This window comes from Equus caballus, chromosome 2, assembly GCF_041296265.1.
Source record: "Equus caballus isolate H_3958 breed thoroughbred chromosome 2, TB-T2T, whole genome shotgun sequence".
NCBI lineage: Eukaryota > Metazoa > Chordata > Mammalia > Perissodactyla > Equidae > Equus > Equus caballus.
This window is the reverse complement of record NC_091685.1, coordinates 124,580,185-124,597,693: the sequence shown is the minus strand read 5'-3', so window position 1 is coordinate 124,597,693 and position 17,509 is coordinate 124,580,185. Positions and strand designations below refer to the sequence as shown.

The window sequence follows — 17,509 nt, the reverse complement described above, 5'->3', positions numbered from 1 at the left end:
AGGTTAAATATGTTTATGATTGTTGAAAGGATTAACACTGCTTAATTAATTATTTCTCTCTTTAGAAACTGAGGTATAACTAATAATATGAAATTTAGACTTAAATTCAGTACTTGTATAAAGAAGGTGGCAGGCAGAATCCTCCAAGATTCCCGTCACCTGGGTATTCAATCAATCACTATCTAGGTACTGCTGTGAAGGGACTTTGCAGGTGGAGTTAGGTTGCTAGTCAGCTAACCTTAAAATAGGGAGAGTCCCCAAATCATCCAAGTGGACCCAGTGCAATCACATGAGCCCTAAAGTAGACAAGCAAAGCAGAGGGGTCAGACAGACAGCGTGGCAGAAGACAAGGAGGCCAGGTCAGAGATTTGAAGCTCAGGAGGACTGGGCCTGCTGCTGGGAGCTTTGACGATGGAGAAACAGGGCTGCGAGCCAGGGAATGCTGGTGCCTCTAGAAGCTGAGAACGATTCCATCCTACAACTGCATGGAACCAAATTCTACCAACACCCAGAATAAGCCTGGAAATGGGTTCTCCCCTGCGCCTGAAGAGGACAGGAGCTCAATTTTGGCTTTGTTAGACTTGAAGCATAGAAACCAGCCAAGCCCAACAAACTTCTGACCTACAGAACTATGAGATAATAAATCTGTGGGTTTCAAGCTGCTAAGTTCGTGACAATACGTTACAGCAGCAATAGAAAGCTAATATCTTGTTGATGAAGGGGAAAAAACTCTTTACACAAACCCTAACAAGACTAGCAACCATTAATTTACAAAGTCATAAGACACTTCACAAATTGCTGGAAGCAGCAATAAAATCTAATTTAATGCTGCCTCAAAAAGGAATCTCATCAGTCTCAAATCTTGTGTATTCCCCAAAAGTGCCTATTTTCCTGACGGGCCCTTTGTGGGCTTTTGGGAATCGTGTTCTTGGAACGTGCTAACTGTAAGAGTGTTTTGCCCATCTGAGGCCTTGAACCACTCTAGCTTGTCTAGATAGTTTGTGCAAACAATGTGATTTATGTTGAACACCTGCCTTCCTTCTGGGGGTCTGGAGCATCTGTAACTGACGTCAGTCACCCCTCAACAGAAACCCTTCACTGCCCGGCTCAGGCCAGGTTCTTTAACAGGCCGCGCCTCGCACATGTTGTCATAGTTTGTTGCTGGAGGAATCAGCACATCCTCCACAGCTCTCTGGAAGACCGGAAAGCGTGCCTGCTCTCCTCCAGACTTTGTCCTATTGCTGATTTTGCTTTGTACCCTTTTGTACCATTTTGTTGTAACAAGATGAGTATGATGTAACAGGAGTACAATGACTTCTGAAACCTGTGAGTGCTTCTGGTGAATCACTGAAGCTGGGAGTGGTCTTGGTGACCCGACACATCCGAGTACCCACCACCTCAGCCACAGTGACTTACTAATACAAAAGAGAACACAAAATATCACACTTGCTATAATCTAAAAAAATTTCTCAAATTTTTACTAACCAAACTGTGGTGGGCAGAATTCTAAGATGGTTCCCAAGATTCCTGCTACCTGATGGACACCTTGCATAATCTCCAAGATTACGACTATGACAGATTTTACTCCCATGATCATGTTATGTTATATGGTACAGCTGACTTTAAGAAAGGAACATTGTCCAGGTGGGCCTGATCTTATCACACGAGTCCCTGAAATCTGGATCTAGAGGGTAGAGTCAGAAGAAATAACAGAGATTCCAGGCATGAGCAAGACGTGATATGAGGGAGATGACTCTCTATTTCTGGCTTTGGAGATGGAGAGGGCCACATGGTAAGGAATGCACATGGCCTCTGGGAGCTGAGAGCAGCCCCTGGATTAGAGTTATCATGGAAGCAGGGACCTCAGTCCTACAACCGCAAGGAACCAAATTCTGCCAACAACCTGAATGAGCGTAGAAGCAGATTCTTCCCCCAAGCCACAAGAAAGGACATAGACAATTTGCTTCCTCTAATCAGTCATTTTTAAAAAATATTTCCAAGAAAATAATAAACAAATTACTAAGATAACGTTTGCATCATATTTTCACCAAAATTCATTTGTTTGGGAAATAAAATTATGGCACACGATTAAAAAGAAGATAATAGGGTAATAGAATTCAAACCGCATGACTAAACTAAAAACATAATTAATTCATTCAATAGTTCATTTAAAACACATTAACTATATGCAAACTCTCATGCTAACAACTTTTGGGATAGAAAAATGAAAGATTACAGTATGCATGTCAAAAGAAGTAAGGTCAATCAGGGAAGGTAAACCACATCTTCCTTAACTCTATAATTGCAGGCAAACAATTATAAGCTAAAAAGAGAAAGGTACCTTACGACTAGAAAGATACAATGTAATAATGGAATTGGGAGAAGGAAAATACAATTTTTGCTTTGGTTCAGTGGTATGGTATAGATAGAGACAGAGGTAAGTGAATTACTTCAAGGAGAAGGTGCTACATATTGTGCCAAAGATTGGAGAGACACAGTTGGGCAAAAAGACAACTCACTCTTCACAGTGTATTTCAACTCTCTGGGACTCAATCTCCTCAACTAAATAGTATTGGTAACAATAAAAACTACTCGCACAATTTAGACACTATTTGGAAATAATTTAGAGAGTTAGATTGAAGTCAGATCCTATGCCTATAAAATGCATTTTCTTCACATGCAAAAAAATGGCAAGCCATGGGGCCGGCCTGGTGGCGCAGCAGTTAAATTTGCACGTTCCGCTTTGGTGGCCCAGGGTTTGCAGCTTCAGATCCCAGGTGCAGACCTACGCACTGCTTGTCAAGCCATGCTGTAGTAGGCGTCCCACATATAAAGTAGAGGAAGATGGGCATTGATGTTGGTTCAGGGCCAGTCTTCCTCAGCAAAAAGGAGGAGGACTGGCAGCAGATGTTAGCTCAGGGCTAACCTTCCTCAAAAAAAAAAAAAAAATGGCGAGCCACCAAAGGTTTTTGAACAGGCAATGGATTGATCTTTAAAAAGATTAACACGGCAGCAGAAAGTAGGAGTGACTGGAGTATGGAAGGACTAAAGGCAGGAAGAGCAGTTAGGAGAGTGTGACAATGCAACAGTCAAGCCGTTTGTTAATGAAGTCCTGAACTGAAGAACACAGAGGACAGCAGAGATGTGAGAAATATCAGCAAGGTTGTATTAACGATTCTTGACAATGGAGCAATGGTACAAGAGAGGAGAAAGCAAAAGATTCCAAGCCTAAGTGAAGAGCACCTTTTGGTATTATTTTCTGCCTTTAAACAAAACAAGTAAAATAGGAAGAAAAATATACATCAGTTATATAAATCTCTAAGTTACTTGACTACATTGTAATAATTTCAAATGCATTTTGAAACTAGGTCTCCTGAAGGCAAAAAATATATGAGAGCCTCAACTTCTACCATCAGGTCATATTCTAAAATAAGAATATCTACTGTCTATTTGTGATGACTATGACCTGTGGCTCATTAGCCAACTGTGGAGCACATTCTGGAACGTGTCCAAAATTCTTCGGAGTTATCTAATTCAGTGAGTAGGCAATCTTTCGGAGTTATCTAATTCAGTGAGTAGGCATTCTTCAAGTAGGGGCAAATAAAACTCACTCATCTGAATAAACCAGATCATGTTTTCCATGCAGCTAGTGAACAGCTGCAGACATAGCCTGCTTCCCACCAAAGTCTCCACGGATAACCATGCGTGACCTCTGCGATGCTGATGGTTCTCTGGTAAATTTTCAAAACCATAACCCTAAAAACACATGACAAACATTTTATTAAGGAAACATGCCTGCGCTACGCACTCTGCCTTCACTTGCAAATTTAAGGATGATGCAGAAACTTTACTACAAGTGCCCAAACTCTGCTGTCTGTCTATGAACTGCACTTGCTGCCACGTCTACAGACTAAGCAACAGTAAATGCTCTGAATAACACAACGTGAAGGGGAACTACCTCCCAAATAGCACCTAGACTGAGGAGGCAGCCGTGTCCTCACACCTGCTTTAATGCGAGGGATGGAGATGTATCTCATTATACTATTCTCTGGAAAATATTTATGAAAGGAGTTGAGATTTAAATTTCTCCACTTTTCAGTTTCTTGAATCTGGCTTTAGGGTAGCAATTAAATTGAGTCACAGGCACTAAGTATGAGATGACCTCAAACAAACCTTCCAAATGTTGTACTTTCTTTTTCTTGAAACCTACCAGTTCCAGGAGACTAATTTAATTCCATGCCTCTACATTTCCAACAAATAATTCTGATCATTTGACTGAAACTGGAGAGAAATACTGGCAAGCCTGAACTCTGGCACAACATATAAAGCCAATGAAAAGAGAGCAGCATTCTCCAAAAATTAATTCCTCATATTCAAGCTTGAATAGAAAATGGTGAAGGAGTTAACTCTTTCAAAGCAGGTTAGCAAACTATCTACACAAATAACATTACTTTATAAACGACTGACTCGATAATACCTCCAGGTCATAGCACAAAATCATTACTTTCTGTTTGGGTGAATTCTCAAAAGGGTTTTACGGCCATTAAAATTATAAAAAGAGAGATTTCTGTTTGACTCTCCAGTTGGATCTGAAACCTTAAGACAGTCTTAAGCTATAACATATTTGTAATACCAATTACTACTACAACGTTTTAGTAGAATATTGCTTAGTTCAATGATATTAAATCTGTTATGAAAAAAGTTAGCGAGCAAATTGACATGACTCTTTAAGTTTCTGGTTTTCATGTCTCTATTCCCTATCCCACCAATTTTATGAAAGATTTAACATTTTCTTCAAAATATAAATCCTGTAAGATATATGCCTTGAAAGATATTCAAGTTCAGAAGTGTAGACAATCAACTGCGTGTAACCGCCAGACAAGCAGCCTCTTACAGTTTTGAACAGTCAGAGGCAGACGGACAACTCAGACGCCTGGGTCTCCAACTGCAAGCCCATCTCACCAGACTCCTGTGGGCTCCGTCAGCCCTTCTCACAGGTGCAGGGCGCCTGCTTTCAGCAGCAGGGAGAGAGCTGATCTATAAGCCACAAGAACATCTTCTCACTTTCCATAAACAGGTTATAGAACTAATGACAATTGCAGCACATCAACTCCGCACATGAAACCTGCTCTGATATTGGAGACTAATGGAATCCAAATGTGTGGAAAGTCAAGTCATTTTCAACAGAGCTAATTAGACAGATGGATCAGATAACAACTTGGAACTGAACCTGACAGAATCATTTCTAATCAAAGACAGTAAGTGCTAAATGTTAAATTTTGCAACGAACAAGGAAAATATTGAATTTTAGTGTATTACCAGAACGATTAAAAAATAGTACTTTATTTACAAAAATGTTTAAATATATCTTACTTGAAGAAATTACAAAGACCCATAAAAGCTACCGTATGTTGTACTTTAAATAAATGAAAAAGACTATTAGGAAATGTAAATAGCATGAAAGACAATATGAAATTTGCATTTAATCTTATTCATATTCATCTACCTACTCAGAGAATTTGCTTCCATTTACAACATTTTATCCTCAAGAAGACACATACAAAAGCACTGAAGAAAGCAGACTTGTTACACCTTTACACTGTTGAAACTATTGGTGTTCACTGCTATGAGACTTATCATCTCTAAAGCAAGGATAAAGGATGACTAACACAGAAAAGTAAAACTTTTCATGAGCTAATGGATTCAATCTCACCGGCAAAGCACTACCGACTGTATTCTCATACAGTACAACTGAAAGTGAAAAAAGTAAAAGGATACACTTGAGGTAAAACGACAAAGATGGAAAAGTGTCTTCTGAGTCACTTTCTTCCGTCTCAATTCCTTTAGTAGGTAAAGGAAGGACATACACAGGCATAGAAGGAAACGTGGAGAGCAGAAGGAACACTGCAGTTACTGCCGTCCCGATGACAGAGAACTTCTTCAGCTGTGGCTGACAGAGTCCGCTGAATGGCTGGGAGCGCCAGACCATGGTGCCACCAATTTTCAGGATGTAGAGCAAATCTGTTCGCAGCACAGCTATGTCCGTGAAGACCCTATTCTACCTCTGGTACTTCTGGACATTCCTTTAACACTCTACCCTATCTTCATAGTGCAAACTCCTTCCTTTCTTCTGACCCAAGTACCCTAAATGAATAGTGAATAATTTTCAGACCTTTAGTTATTTTTCAGTTAGTGTGAATGTTGGTTTAATATTTCATTCCTGTTTTTTTTTTTTGAGGAAGATTCACCCTGAGCTAACTACTGCCAGTCCTTCTCTTCTTTTTACTGAGGAAGCCTGGCCCTGAGCTAACATCTGTGCCCATCTTCCTCTACTTTATGCATGGGACGCCTACCACAGCATGGCATGCCAAGCAGTGCCATGTCCACACCTGGGATCCGAACCGGCAAACCCTGGGCCACGGAGAAGTGGAACGTGTGAATTTAACCACTGTGCCACTGGGCCAGCCCCTCACTCCTGTTTTTTGTTTTTTTTTTTTTAAGTACTTATATGATCTCTAAGATTTCTGTGACAGCCAGCCTCAAAGATGATCCCCAATGACTCCTGACTCCTGGGATTCACATTCTTGTGCAGTCTCCTCCCACACTGAATAGAGTTAATAGCTGACCTCTGTATCCAAAAGGATACTGCAGAAATAATGGTGCGTGGTTCCTGAGGCTAGGTCATAAAAGGCATTGCAGCTTCCACCCTGCTTTGTCCTGTCTCTTAGATTGCTCACTTGAGAGAAGGCAACCACTACGTTGTGAGGACAGTCCAGAGGACTGTGGAGAGCCCTCAAGGTAGGGAGGAACAAAAGCCTCCTGCCAACAACTGGCACAAGATGAGTGAGCTTACCTTAAACACAGATCATCCAGCCCTAGCCAAGCTTTGAGAGGACTACAGCCCCAGCTGATATACTGACTGTGACCTCATGATATCCTGAGCTAAAACCACCCAGCTAAGCCATTCCTGAATTCCTGACCCAGAGAAACTGAATGAAATGATAAATGTTTATTGTTGTTTTAAGCTCCTGTGTTGAGGTAACTTGTTAAGCAGCAATAACTAATTCATACTGTTTCTTCTTATAGAAACAGAGAAATATAAACAAGTACGTCACTAGATCAAGCATCTTCATTAACAACATAGTACTGTTGCTATATGAGGGATTCACAACTTAAGCCAAGTAACTAACTCAACAGGCTTTTAAAAAGAATTGAAGTACAATTTATACGTGTGAAAAGCACACACCTTAAGTGTCTATTTCAGTGAATTTTGACAAGTTTTGCAAGAACATGTACCACGTAACTAATACCCTGATCAAGAAGTAAAAGATTTCAATTACCTCTAGGCTATTTTGGATCAGTTCTTGTATTATCCTCTCTCCATACCAGAGACAAGCACTGTTTTTATATCTATCATCACAGATGAGTTTTGATCGTTCTAGAACTTTACAAAAATAGAAGAATATACTCTTTGTGTCTGGCTTCTTTTGCTCAGCATAATATTTTTAAGGGTCATCATGTTGTCCTTGTTTTACAGATAAGGAAAAGGATTAAGAGACTGTCTAAGGCTGGCTAGCTGGTTAGTGGCTTTTTCATCACACATACTGCACTGTAAATCTTTATACAAATTTAACCCCGGCTGAATTAAAAATAAAGTTTTTTTTCATCGATAAAGATGTGGCTACAATTGGCTTTAATTTAAATGTCAACTAGCTTTCACAGAGAATTTGTTTTAGCATCAGTGGTCTATAAATTAAAGTATACATTTAAACAAGTGAGAAAACAGTGATATGTTCTTAAAAAAAATAAAATCAAAGATTTGTGAAAGGCAAAAATTATAATTATAAAAAGATATTCACTAAATAAGGTTAAGCTATTTCTAAATATCTAGGATGGTCACTAGCTATGGTTAGATTAGAGTTTTCTCAAGAAGCAAGAAAGGCAAGGGTACCCTTGATACCTGCATCTTCACTTCAGAGCCACCTAAAAGTAAATAATTTAAAGTACCAAGGAACGTACATTTACTCAATTAATTTGTTTTGCTTCTATTAAATTACTACCATTTAATTTAGTAAGATACACATTTTTTTCCTCCCTTGAAAAAGGTTTATTTTCATCTATAATATAGCAGTGATTGAAAAGGACTAATAAGAATATTTCTTCAACTAGGATGGATAATTACAATGTGATAAAGACTCATGGCCAGTGTTTTTCACTGGTTTATGATAAGTTACTTTATGCATTAAAGGAATATTTTTCATGATTTTAAGATAATTTAGGAAACTCTGTGAAGACGTTCATTTCACAGTATATTTGTACTAAAGTTCAGACCACACTCTCTCCTTGCCAAGAATGCCTGAGATGGAAGGCAAATCTACTGAGTCATGGAGATAACTGCGCCTACCCCGCACCACTGGGTCCCACCCAGGCCGCGATTATGACTTCTCTATTCCGCACACGGCCTTCACTGCACATGGCGCCTGTGCCCTGGGAATACCCAGATCCTGTGAGAAGCGGCCATGCACTCCTCTCAGGAAAATACTCTTGATCTCAGCTACAGAAAGGCTCACTTAGTACTGAAAAGATCTCAAATTTTCACATGTATCCTCTTCAGGAATTTCTTGGTCAAGTACTTCAGAGAACACCTCCCTCACAAAAGCTGAACACTGGACAACGTCAACGTTGAATTTCCACGAGGCCTGTGAATTAAATTTCCCAAATGAAAATTTGCACCTGGATTTTATCATTAAACAAGTAACAGAAGAAACCAAAACTCTGCAGTTTCTAGTTAAAATGCCTTTTTGTTCGCCAGTTTCTGCTTTTCATTTAATCGTGCTGACATTACACAGTACCTCACGGGTTTCCTTTCTCGAAGCAAGTCTTCTAGACTCCGTTCACAGTGCTCAGCCACCACCACCAGTCTCTCTGAGTAAAACAAAGCAAATCCACTTTATATTTGATTAATACACATTTTAATAACAAAATAAGATACCCCTCTAAAGATATTAACATATAGTACACATGATAATTTAAAAGAACTTTTCAAACTCTATATTAACTACACAATTACCATATATGTAGAGTAACAGGATAAACGTGTAATAAAACAATACATGAAACAATTTCTTTTCATCTTGTGTTTTTCACTAGTTTCTCCCATGTGCATCAGGAAAAACAGATGGAAAGGTTTACCTTCAGAAAAAAGAAGCAATCCTTCTTCTGACACAGACTAGGAGAAAGGAAAGCTTGGACGAAGATATAAAGAAATTCTGAAGTGAAGAGGAAATTGGGAGCTAGGGACAAATTGTCTTGACAGTCTGGTTCAAACACAAGGTCTTTGAAATTGAGTTCAGAAACTTGACAAAAGTAGAAATGTTCTGAATCATGACTATGGAGAAAAAGCAGAAAATTGTTTTGGGACTGTTTGTAACATCATGGGGCCTCCTGAGACTAAGTAACAATACAAAATTTTGGTGGGCACAATCAATATTATGACATAATTTTTATTTTACAACAGATCAACTGTCTAAGAATAAGACAGTACAGTTCCAAGGGTCAGGCCACACATTGTTTTCCTCATCAGTTATCCCTAGTGACTAACACATTTTCTGACATGGTAGCAGATCAATACTTTTCTAATGAATGAATGTAAGAGGAACGAGAAAAAGTACAACTGGGCTTACAAACAGTTGGGGATTTGATAAGGTTATTTTAGGAGAGACCAAAGGTTTAAAAGAAATTGGGGTACTTTCAGTATCTGTGCAAAATGGGTTCTAAGTTAGATAAGGAAGAAGTTAATACAAAACACAGATGCCAGACTAAGACAAGATAAGGAGGTAAAGGTGCAAAGAGATTGGGAATAGTGAGAACTACAAAGAGATTTAGTGGAAGTGAAAAGTAGCTGAAGTAGAAAAATGAGATGGCAGAAGATGGGCAGGGAGAAGTTAAGGATAGGAGGTCCAGGAAAAGGAGAAGCTGCCAGTAAGGATGGGCTCAAGGTGCGGTCTTGCCTAGAGGAGAGATGAAAGCCGATGTTAGACAGGCAACCACGTGAGCTGGGAGGGCAGGAGACTGAAGGACTCCTAGCGATCTCAACAGGAATCCAAAGAAAATCAAATTTGAAAGAACATTTAATGAGAAGGAGAAGGAAAAAGAGAGTAAGAAAGAAAATCATGAGATAAAAAGTCTAGCTCTTCAATTCGATACAGAAAAGAGCATGCAAAATTAACTCCAAGCACATTAGTACCACTGTGAAGTTCTGGCAGGAAAAAGCAAACCACTCTCAGGAAAACAAATGGGAGCTGCCACATTGCTCTGCACCTTGCCTTTCTGTCAGTTTTCCTTACACCTGTCTGGCTACCTCTCCTCAGTCTCCTCTACACTGGCATCTTGTCGACCCAAATTTCAATGCTTCTAGTTCTTCCATCTTTCATTCAGGGTCTTCATACTGTGTTTTCTGCTCATTTACCCCCAAGGCTAAAAATTCTCAGATTTTATCTGAAGCTCAGAACTCTCTTGTGAACTCCAGGCTTTAAAGACAACGTCCCACTTTAATAGAAAGTCACCTCAAACTCAAAAGAACCCAAAAATAACTTATACTTTGCTCCTTAAGCCTGTTCCTCTTACTACAATTTCAGTAAATGGTATCACTATCCTGCCAGCTGTTCCAGCTGGAAACTTAGGAGTAATCTCCTTTTCTCAAATCAAACAAAAAGTCCTGCTATTTCTATCTTTCAAATGTTTCCAGAATTTGCACAGTTCACTCCATCTGCCATCTGGGTTCAAGCCAGCATCCTCTCTTATTAGATTACTGCAACAATCTCTTAACTGGTCTTCTCACATTAATTATTACCCTCTAACATATTTTCATACTAAAGTCTAAGTGATGTAATAGTAATAAATAAATCTGAATATGTAACTCCCTCTCTAGCTTCACCTCCTGTTATTTCATCTCTAGCTCACCAACTTTCAGTCACCCTGCCTTCCTGTCCATATCTTGTGTTAAGGTACCAGCACACGGGTTCCCACTGTATGAAAAGATCTTCCCACTCTCTTCTCCCAGTTAACTCCTATCCTGAAACAGTGGTAAAGAGCACAGACTATCCTACTGCTCATAAGGTTTACTATTTATTAGTGATGTGACTTTGGGGAAGTTTGCCAACTCTCCGTGCCACAGTTTCCTCTTCTGCAAAATGAGGAAAATTATAGCACCTACCTCATAGAGTAGTGGTGAAGTTGAAATGAGTTAAGATATAATAAGGACATGAACCATGCCTGGCACATAGCGATCACTCCCTAAGTGTGAGCTATTATGATTATTCATCCCTCAGTTAAGTGTGACTTCCTCAAGAAACTTTTTTCTGGGCCCCCAAGTCAATTTCCTCCTCCTACAATATAATCGATTCTACACTGCACTTTTCTTTTGTAGCACTTATTTCAACTCTGAAGATTTCTATGTTTTTATTTAATATCTTTGATCTCCTCTAGATAATGTTTCATGATGGCAGGAACAATGATGGTCTTGTTAAAAATGTATTGCCATAGTCTAGAATGTCACCTCAAACATATAAGCACTTAACACAAAAATACTTGTTAAATGAATCAACTTGAGCAAAGGCATGATGTAGCCATTAGAAATGAATAAGTCTCATGTGGTGACAGTCATTATCTAAATAGACATCTGTCCTGTGTAGAAAATTATATGCCTATGTTGTAAACTAGGCATAATAATACCTCAATGGTGCTGCTTTTAACATAAAACAAAAACATCAAAGCTTATTAAAATGTGTATGCTCCATTAATTAATCATTTTAAATTGGATATTCATAAGTCTCCATATCTATGAGAGATTTCCAAAGTATTTGGCAGTAGCCTAAAATTTGTCATGCTTAAAATTATTTAGAAAAAAAAAATTTTGTCCGGCTTCTTCTGGAAAGTCCTTCAAAATATCATAATCCAGAGTTTGCCAAAGCTTCAGGATTCTATGGAATTTTGAAGCATTATTTTAATACAGTAGAGCCATAATCCTTGGCAGAATATCAGTCTCTCCCAGAGGTAATGGAGTGTATACCAAAACAATGTTTCCAATATGAACCAGTTTTTTCAAGAAATCATTAGAGAGTCCTCATCCTGAAACTCTGGACCACTGTTTGAAAATAACTTGCTTGTTATAAAAACATTATAGTTTCACAGAATAAAATAGGACAAAAATATTTGGGAATCATAATGTGCCAAATAAAAGTCAGCAATGTAGTGATTTATAGAAAACAAATGTGACGCTAAGATAAACTTTAAAGAGTAGAACATATACGACTTTCTTCTAACAAATATTTGATGAACGCCAAGTATCAATGTAGTATACATACAACCTGAGCTGTATGTTTTAACTCAATGCTGAGAAACTGAAGACAGTACAATATTAAGCAAGAAAGATAATAAAGGAATTGAATAAGGAGAGACTAAAAGAAAGATTTAAAATTTTTTTTTAACTTAGAGGAAGAAAAAGGTAAACTGTGAATGTGTTAATATGAAAGTTTATTAGAATATAGCTGCTGCATCATTCTTTCGTTCTTCACAGTAAAACAGACTAGCTCATCACCTTTTAAATAGAGTATCTAAATAAATATTCCTAAAATCAACAATCCATTTATTTTCAGTAAGATCGGTTATCCCAGACAATCTGGGCCATCCTGACTCAACTGGCTGTCAAGGCCTTGTGAGCAGCGCTGCAGCTCCTCTGAAGAAGAAACACCACCAGTGACAGCAGCTTCCGCTCGCATCCGAGTTCAGCTTGCCCTTCTCGGCAGCCTGCCCTGTGGGTTTCAGACTGGCCTCACAATCTCCAGAGTCACATAAGCCAATTCCTAGCAATCAATCTCTTAAAATTCATATTCTACCAGTTCTGTTTCTCTGATGAACCTCTGAACTGACATAGATACTAAGGTTGAAATGTACATGCAGCTAGGGATAGAGAATAAGTTATTTTATAGGTCCTTAACAATTCTATTATTCTCTACTTGAATTTCAAATCTATTAATTAAATAATTTGTTCTTGATTTCACTAGCAATCACCAAAAGATTTCTGGGTAATTAATACCAAATACAATGAGATGCATTACCATTTAAAATCCTCACTCTGCTTCTAAACACTGCTGAGATTTCAAGCTCAAAAGAAAAAGATTAAATTTGTTAACTTAAATATTCTCATGCTTTATTGGCCTTTTTTCTTTCAAAGATATTTCCTTAATTTTTCTTTTAATAAACCAAGTTCTCAAATTCTAATAAAATGTCCACTATTCTTGAGATTAAATACTTCATCCTGCTGAATTAGTAAGAAACTAACATGTTGAATCAGTTTTAAATGGTCTATAGAAAACAGTGGAAGTCTGACTTCTGAGCTAACCTGTGAAAACATAATGTCGCTAAAACAGACTACGTCATACGTAACTTCAAGAAAGAAGGGAAGGCGGGGGACTAACAATGACATCTTCTGAGATATCTGCACAGCAAGAGCTAAATAAAGGGGGAAAAGGAACCAAAATCAAAATTCTTTGAGGAGAGGATCAAGTGGAGTCCAAACCAAAATCATGCGGTGTTTCTCACTGAGAAATGTGTGTTGTTCACTAAGGAGACTGTTGAGTAGAACCTTTTCAAATTTTTCAAACTAAATGCAACTGAAATGAGTGTGATGCTTTGGAACAAACAGACCTTTAGATAAATGCTTATTCTAATTCAGTTATTTACTCCTCATGCATACAACTTTTCAGGACAAGGGACGCTGTCAATATAAACAAGATAAATTCTCTAACCTTTTGACAATCACTCATATTCTAACATGAATTCTATACACATCCACGACCTATGTTCCCCTAGAAGACAGGGCTGCTGACATCTAGGAGCTGGGCAAGCAGGGGACGCAGTAATCAGTGATACGCTGGACAGGCCTAAGGAGACTGCCCAGATTGCTGAGCTGGTTTCTACACTAACAGTCTCCCAGTGTCTAACGGAGTCAGTTTCTACCTGACAATGATAACTAAAAAGAAGGCTCCTGTGCAAAGCTAGCAATAGACATTTAGTTAATGTCATTGAAACAATTGTCAAATAAAAACTTTAGCAAAAAGTTATTTTTTAAAAAAAACAACAAATTTGCCAAAGATTCCTTTATAGACTTTTGGCAAATAGCTGGAGCTATCTATAAAGTCTACTGTAGGTACAGGGAGCACTAGTCTTCATGGTTATATTCAAGCAAATTAGAAAAAGCACCCCTCCCCTAGAACAAATTAGAGAACCAGCTTTCAGCTCCCCCTATTCCATTAGCCAGGAGCTTTTGTGCCGTGAGCAAACTGCAAAGCTCCGTATGGTGGCCCTGACTGTGAGCCCCCTGACTGGTAAGTAAGTGATATGGTACCCCCTAAATACAGGTCAAACCAACTCTGGAAGGTCTACGGCCCTACATTAGAACTTCTCAAGTTTGTCTTTAAATAAAGAAGATAAATTCTCTCCATGGCTCTTGATAACTCTCCATAAGGACTTTTAAACCCTTTCTTTATATTAGAAATCCTTTTGAGAATCTGATGAAAACTATAGACTGGTTATCCAGAAAAATGCTTGTATACGCACACACACAAAATTTTATATACAATTTCAAGAGCTTCACAGATCTCTTGACATCCATTCATAGGCCCCTGTGGCCCCTGGGTTAAGAGCTGCTTTTTTAAACTGTCAGATTTAATTTACTTAGATGTTCCCCCTACAGAGACTTCCCAGCTCAGAGATCAACACAAAAAGGAACAATAAAGCAAATCCAGACAGATGTGTTGAGAACACCGCCCATAACAACAAACGTAGGAGATCTCAGGTCCCCATACCAAAGAAGTTCCTATACCAACATCTCCAACATCACCTGGGCAACAGATAGTATGAACATTATAAAGCTTGTAACTGATCATTTTTCCAGATGTAGGTAAATACCTAAAAATTCATTTCTTAATATGTAGCTTCACTATAAAAGTAATTTGAAGCAGTTGGATTTCCTTCTTTGCCTTGACCTATAAGAAGTTTACAAATAAATTTATAGTCCATGTGAAGAAACTATATATTAATATCACTAACTTTATATCTTACTCTTGTTTCCTTTCTACCCATCTTGACTATATATTTTCTTTCATGTACTATATATACAAAATATTGTATGTCTTTAACTTGTCTCAATTTTGTTTTTGGAAAAATGTAAGATTATAATTAATTAAGAAACATAAATTCCTCTAAAAAGAATAAGAATGATTGATTGAGAATAATATTAAGATTTGGTTTATTAGGAGTATGCCAACAACAAAAGGCCAGCACATCTTTTAAAAATGGATTAATCCTTTTAGGCTACCAGTACCATTAAAATGAATGAAAGTAAATAAAACTTCACAGACAGAAGAGCTTCCCCTCTGTGTTCTAAACTCCCTTATCTCACCAAAAATTTATACACAGAAGTCTGATTAATATCTATATTCTTCAATGTGGAACTTAATATTCCCTCCTTGGTACTCCCACGGCATAGCATATTGTACATCATCTACTATAGCAACTATTACCATATTATAATCATGTCTGCATTTTTCTCCTCTACTACTTCTAGAGTTTCCTTGGGAACTGGGATCCTGTCTTATTCATCTTCATTATACCTGGCACCTGACACAAGGAGGGCAAGAGTGTCAGGCAAGAGCCTGTTAAAGTATTGTCCAACTCCGGTGGACATAACTGAGGTTATGTATACCAAAGCACAGTGTAAGAAATGTCAGAGTGGACGAGACAGACTAGTTCCTAAACAAATCTTCCATTCATCAGCATCTTTATAACCTCTGATTCAATTCTAGCTTTCTATCAGCTCTGCCCTCCAAGTTTGTGCCCTATGAAGAGAGACTGTTATGGTCTCAATACGGCCCCATCCACCTTCTCTCTTGAAAGGTTAGGCCAAATTTGGTAAACATTTACTAATATTTGCTGGATAGATCAATCAAAGGCAATCTTGCATAGTAAAGGAAGCTCCAACAGAATGATATATACTTTAACACATCAGTTTGTATGCGTGTGCATATATACATATGAATATTAAAAATCAAGAATTTTTATCATCAGCAGGACAATTACCTCTTTTTTACCTCCTTCTTTCCTATGTCTCTCACTAGGCCACCCAACATATCTAAATATTCAAGACATTAGGTATGTGATGGAGCTCCAAAGTATTTAAGGCACTAAATAGCTCTGATTGGTAGAACGTGTCAATATTTGCATTAACATAGACTTAGCTTTAAAAATCTTTCAAAAAAATGATAGAAAGTATTACACCTTTTTTTACTTACTAGTTGTGTGACTTTGGATTAGTTACTCAATTGCTCTGTGGCTTAATTTCCTTATCTGTGAAATGAGAATAACTGTTCCTACTTTACGGTAACGTTATGAGGATTAAGTTGATTAAAATATGTAAAGCACTTAGAAAACTGCCTAATATATAAGAAACACTCAATAAATATTAGCCATTAATATTTATCACAAAAAATATTTTCTACTCAAAGTCTATAAAACACAAATATTTTCAGAGCAAATATTTTTAAGAGTGATGAATAAATGAAAAGCAATAGGATATACTGGAGTACTTGAGGAAGCCATTTGGTTTAAAAGTAATACAGCCTGACCTTGTTTTCCCAGAAGGGCCTGACATGGCCCGTTGAGTATGCATTGTACATCTGCTTTAAATATTTACAATGTCCCAAAGCCAAGAAGGATGACCTTAAAGACTGGGACATTGCCTCCCTCATATCAGCATTTAAGGATAAGCATTTCTTCCCAGAAACTAAGGATTAATTACTGACCTGCTTTAACTCATCTCGTGACCAGCAACCTGCTGACCACTGACTTGCTGTGCTCGCTTTGTGACTACTGACGTGCTGTGCTAGAAAAGTATCTTGTGACCGTAGTAAAAGAGATATTCCCTGTCATATGTGATACATGCTCTTTGTCCCAACATGGTATATAACCACTGTGTACACCCCACTTCTTTAGAGAGCTTCCTTCCTCGGTGGAAAAACCTCCAGGGCTAAAGTCCTCAAATTGGCTCACAGTAAACTCACCTCAATTTTGATTTATAAATTCACTATGAATTATTTGCATCAACACAGATTACTTGAAAGTATCACCTAGCCTATTTTTCAGCAAAACGAGAAAGAAAATGTAGTTTGCATTTTTTGAGGGTCTTTAATATTAGGTTGAAACACATGAAAATGCCATTTTTATAGGGAAAAAACAGTTCAATATCAGCAAGTATAGGGTTAACTTTTATAAATTATCTTATGTTAGAAAAATTAAATTCATTTCACTGAAATGCATTTAAAATAATTTTAAGAGATAGAACCTCAGCATGCAATTAAGCTTGCAAAAATAATTTTAAAATATTGCCATCATAAGTATCTTTAGGGATGCTATAGACCGAATGTTCATGTCCCTCCCAAATCCATATGCT

General features: G+C 37.9%; 1 protein-coding gene across 18 annotated transcripts in view; it reads right to left on the bottom strand.

Moving 5' to 3' along the window:
- Positions 1-17,509, bottom strand: part of TBCK (TBC1 domain containing kinase) — a 194,044-nt gene that overhangs the window by 168,651 nt on the left and 7,884 nt on the right. For 13 of the 18 annotated variants that reach the window (XR_011436781.1, XR_011436778.1, XR_011436780.1 and 10 more), the window contains exon 3: positions 8,853-8,925. The exons of the other annotated variants lie outside the window; for them this stretch is intronic. Coding sequence is in view for 6 of the 13 variants with exons in the window: in XM_003364530.5 (XP_003364578.1) it covers positions 8,853-8,925 (73 nt within the window). In the remaining 7 variants the exon portion in view is untranslated. The remainder of the gene's footprint in view (positions 1-8,852; positions 8,926-17,509) is intronic. 18 annotated transcript variants of the gene reach the window in all.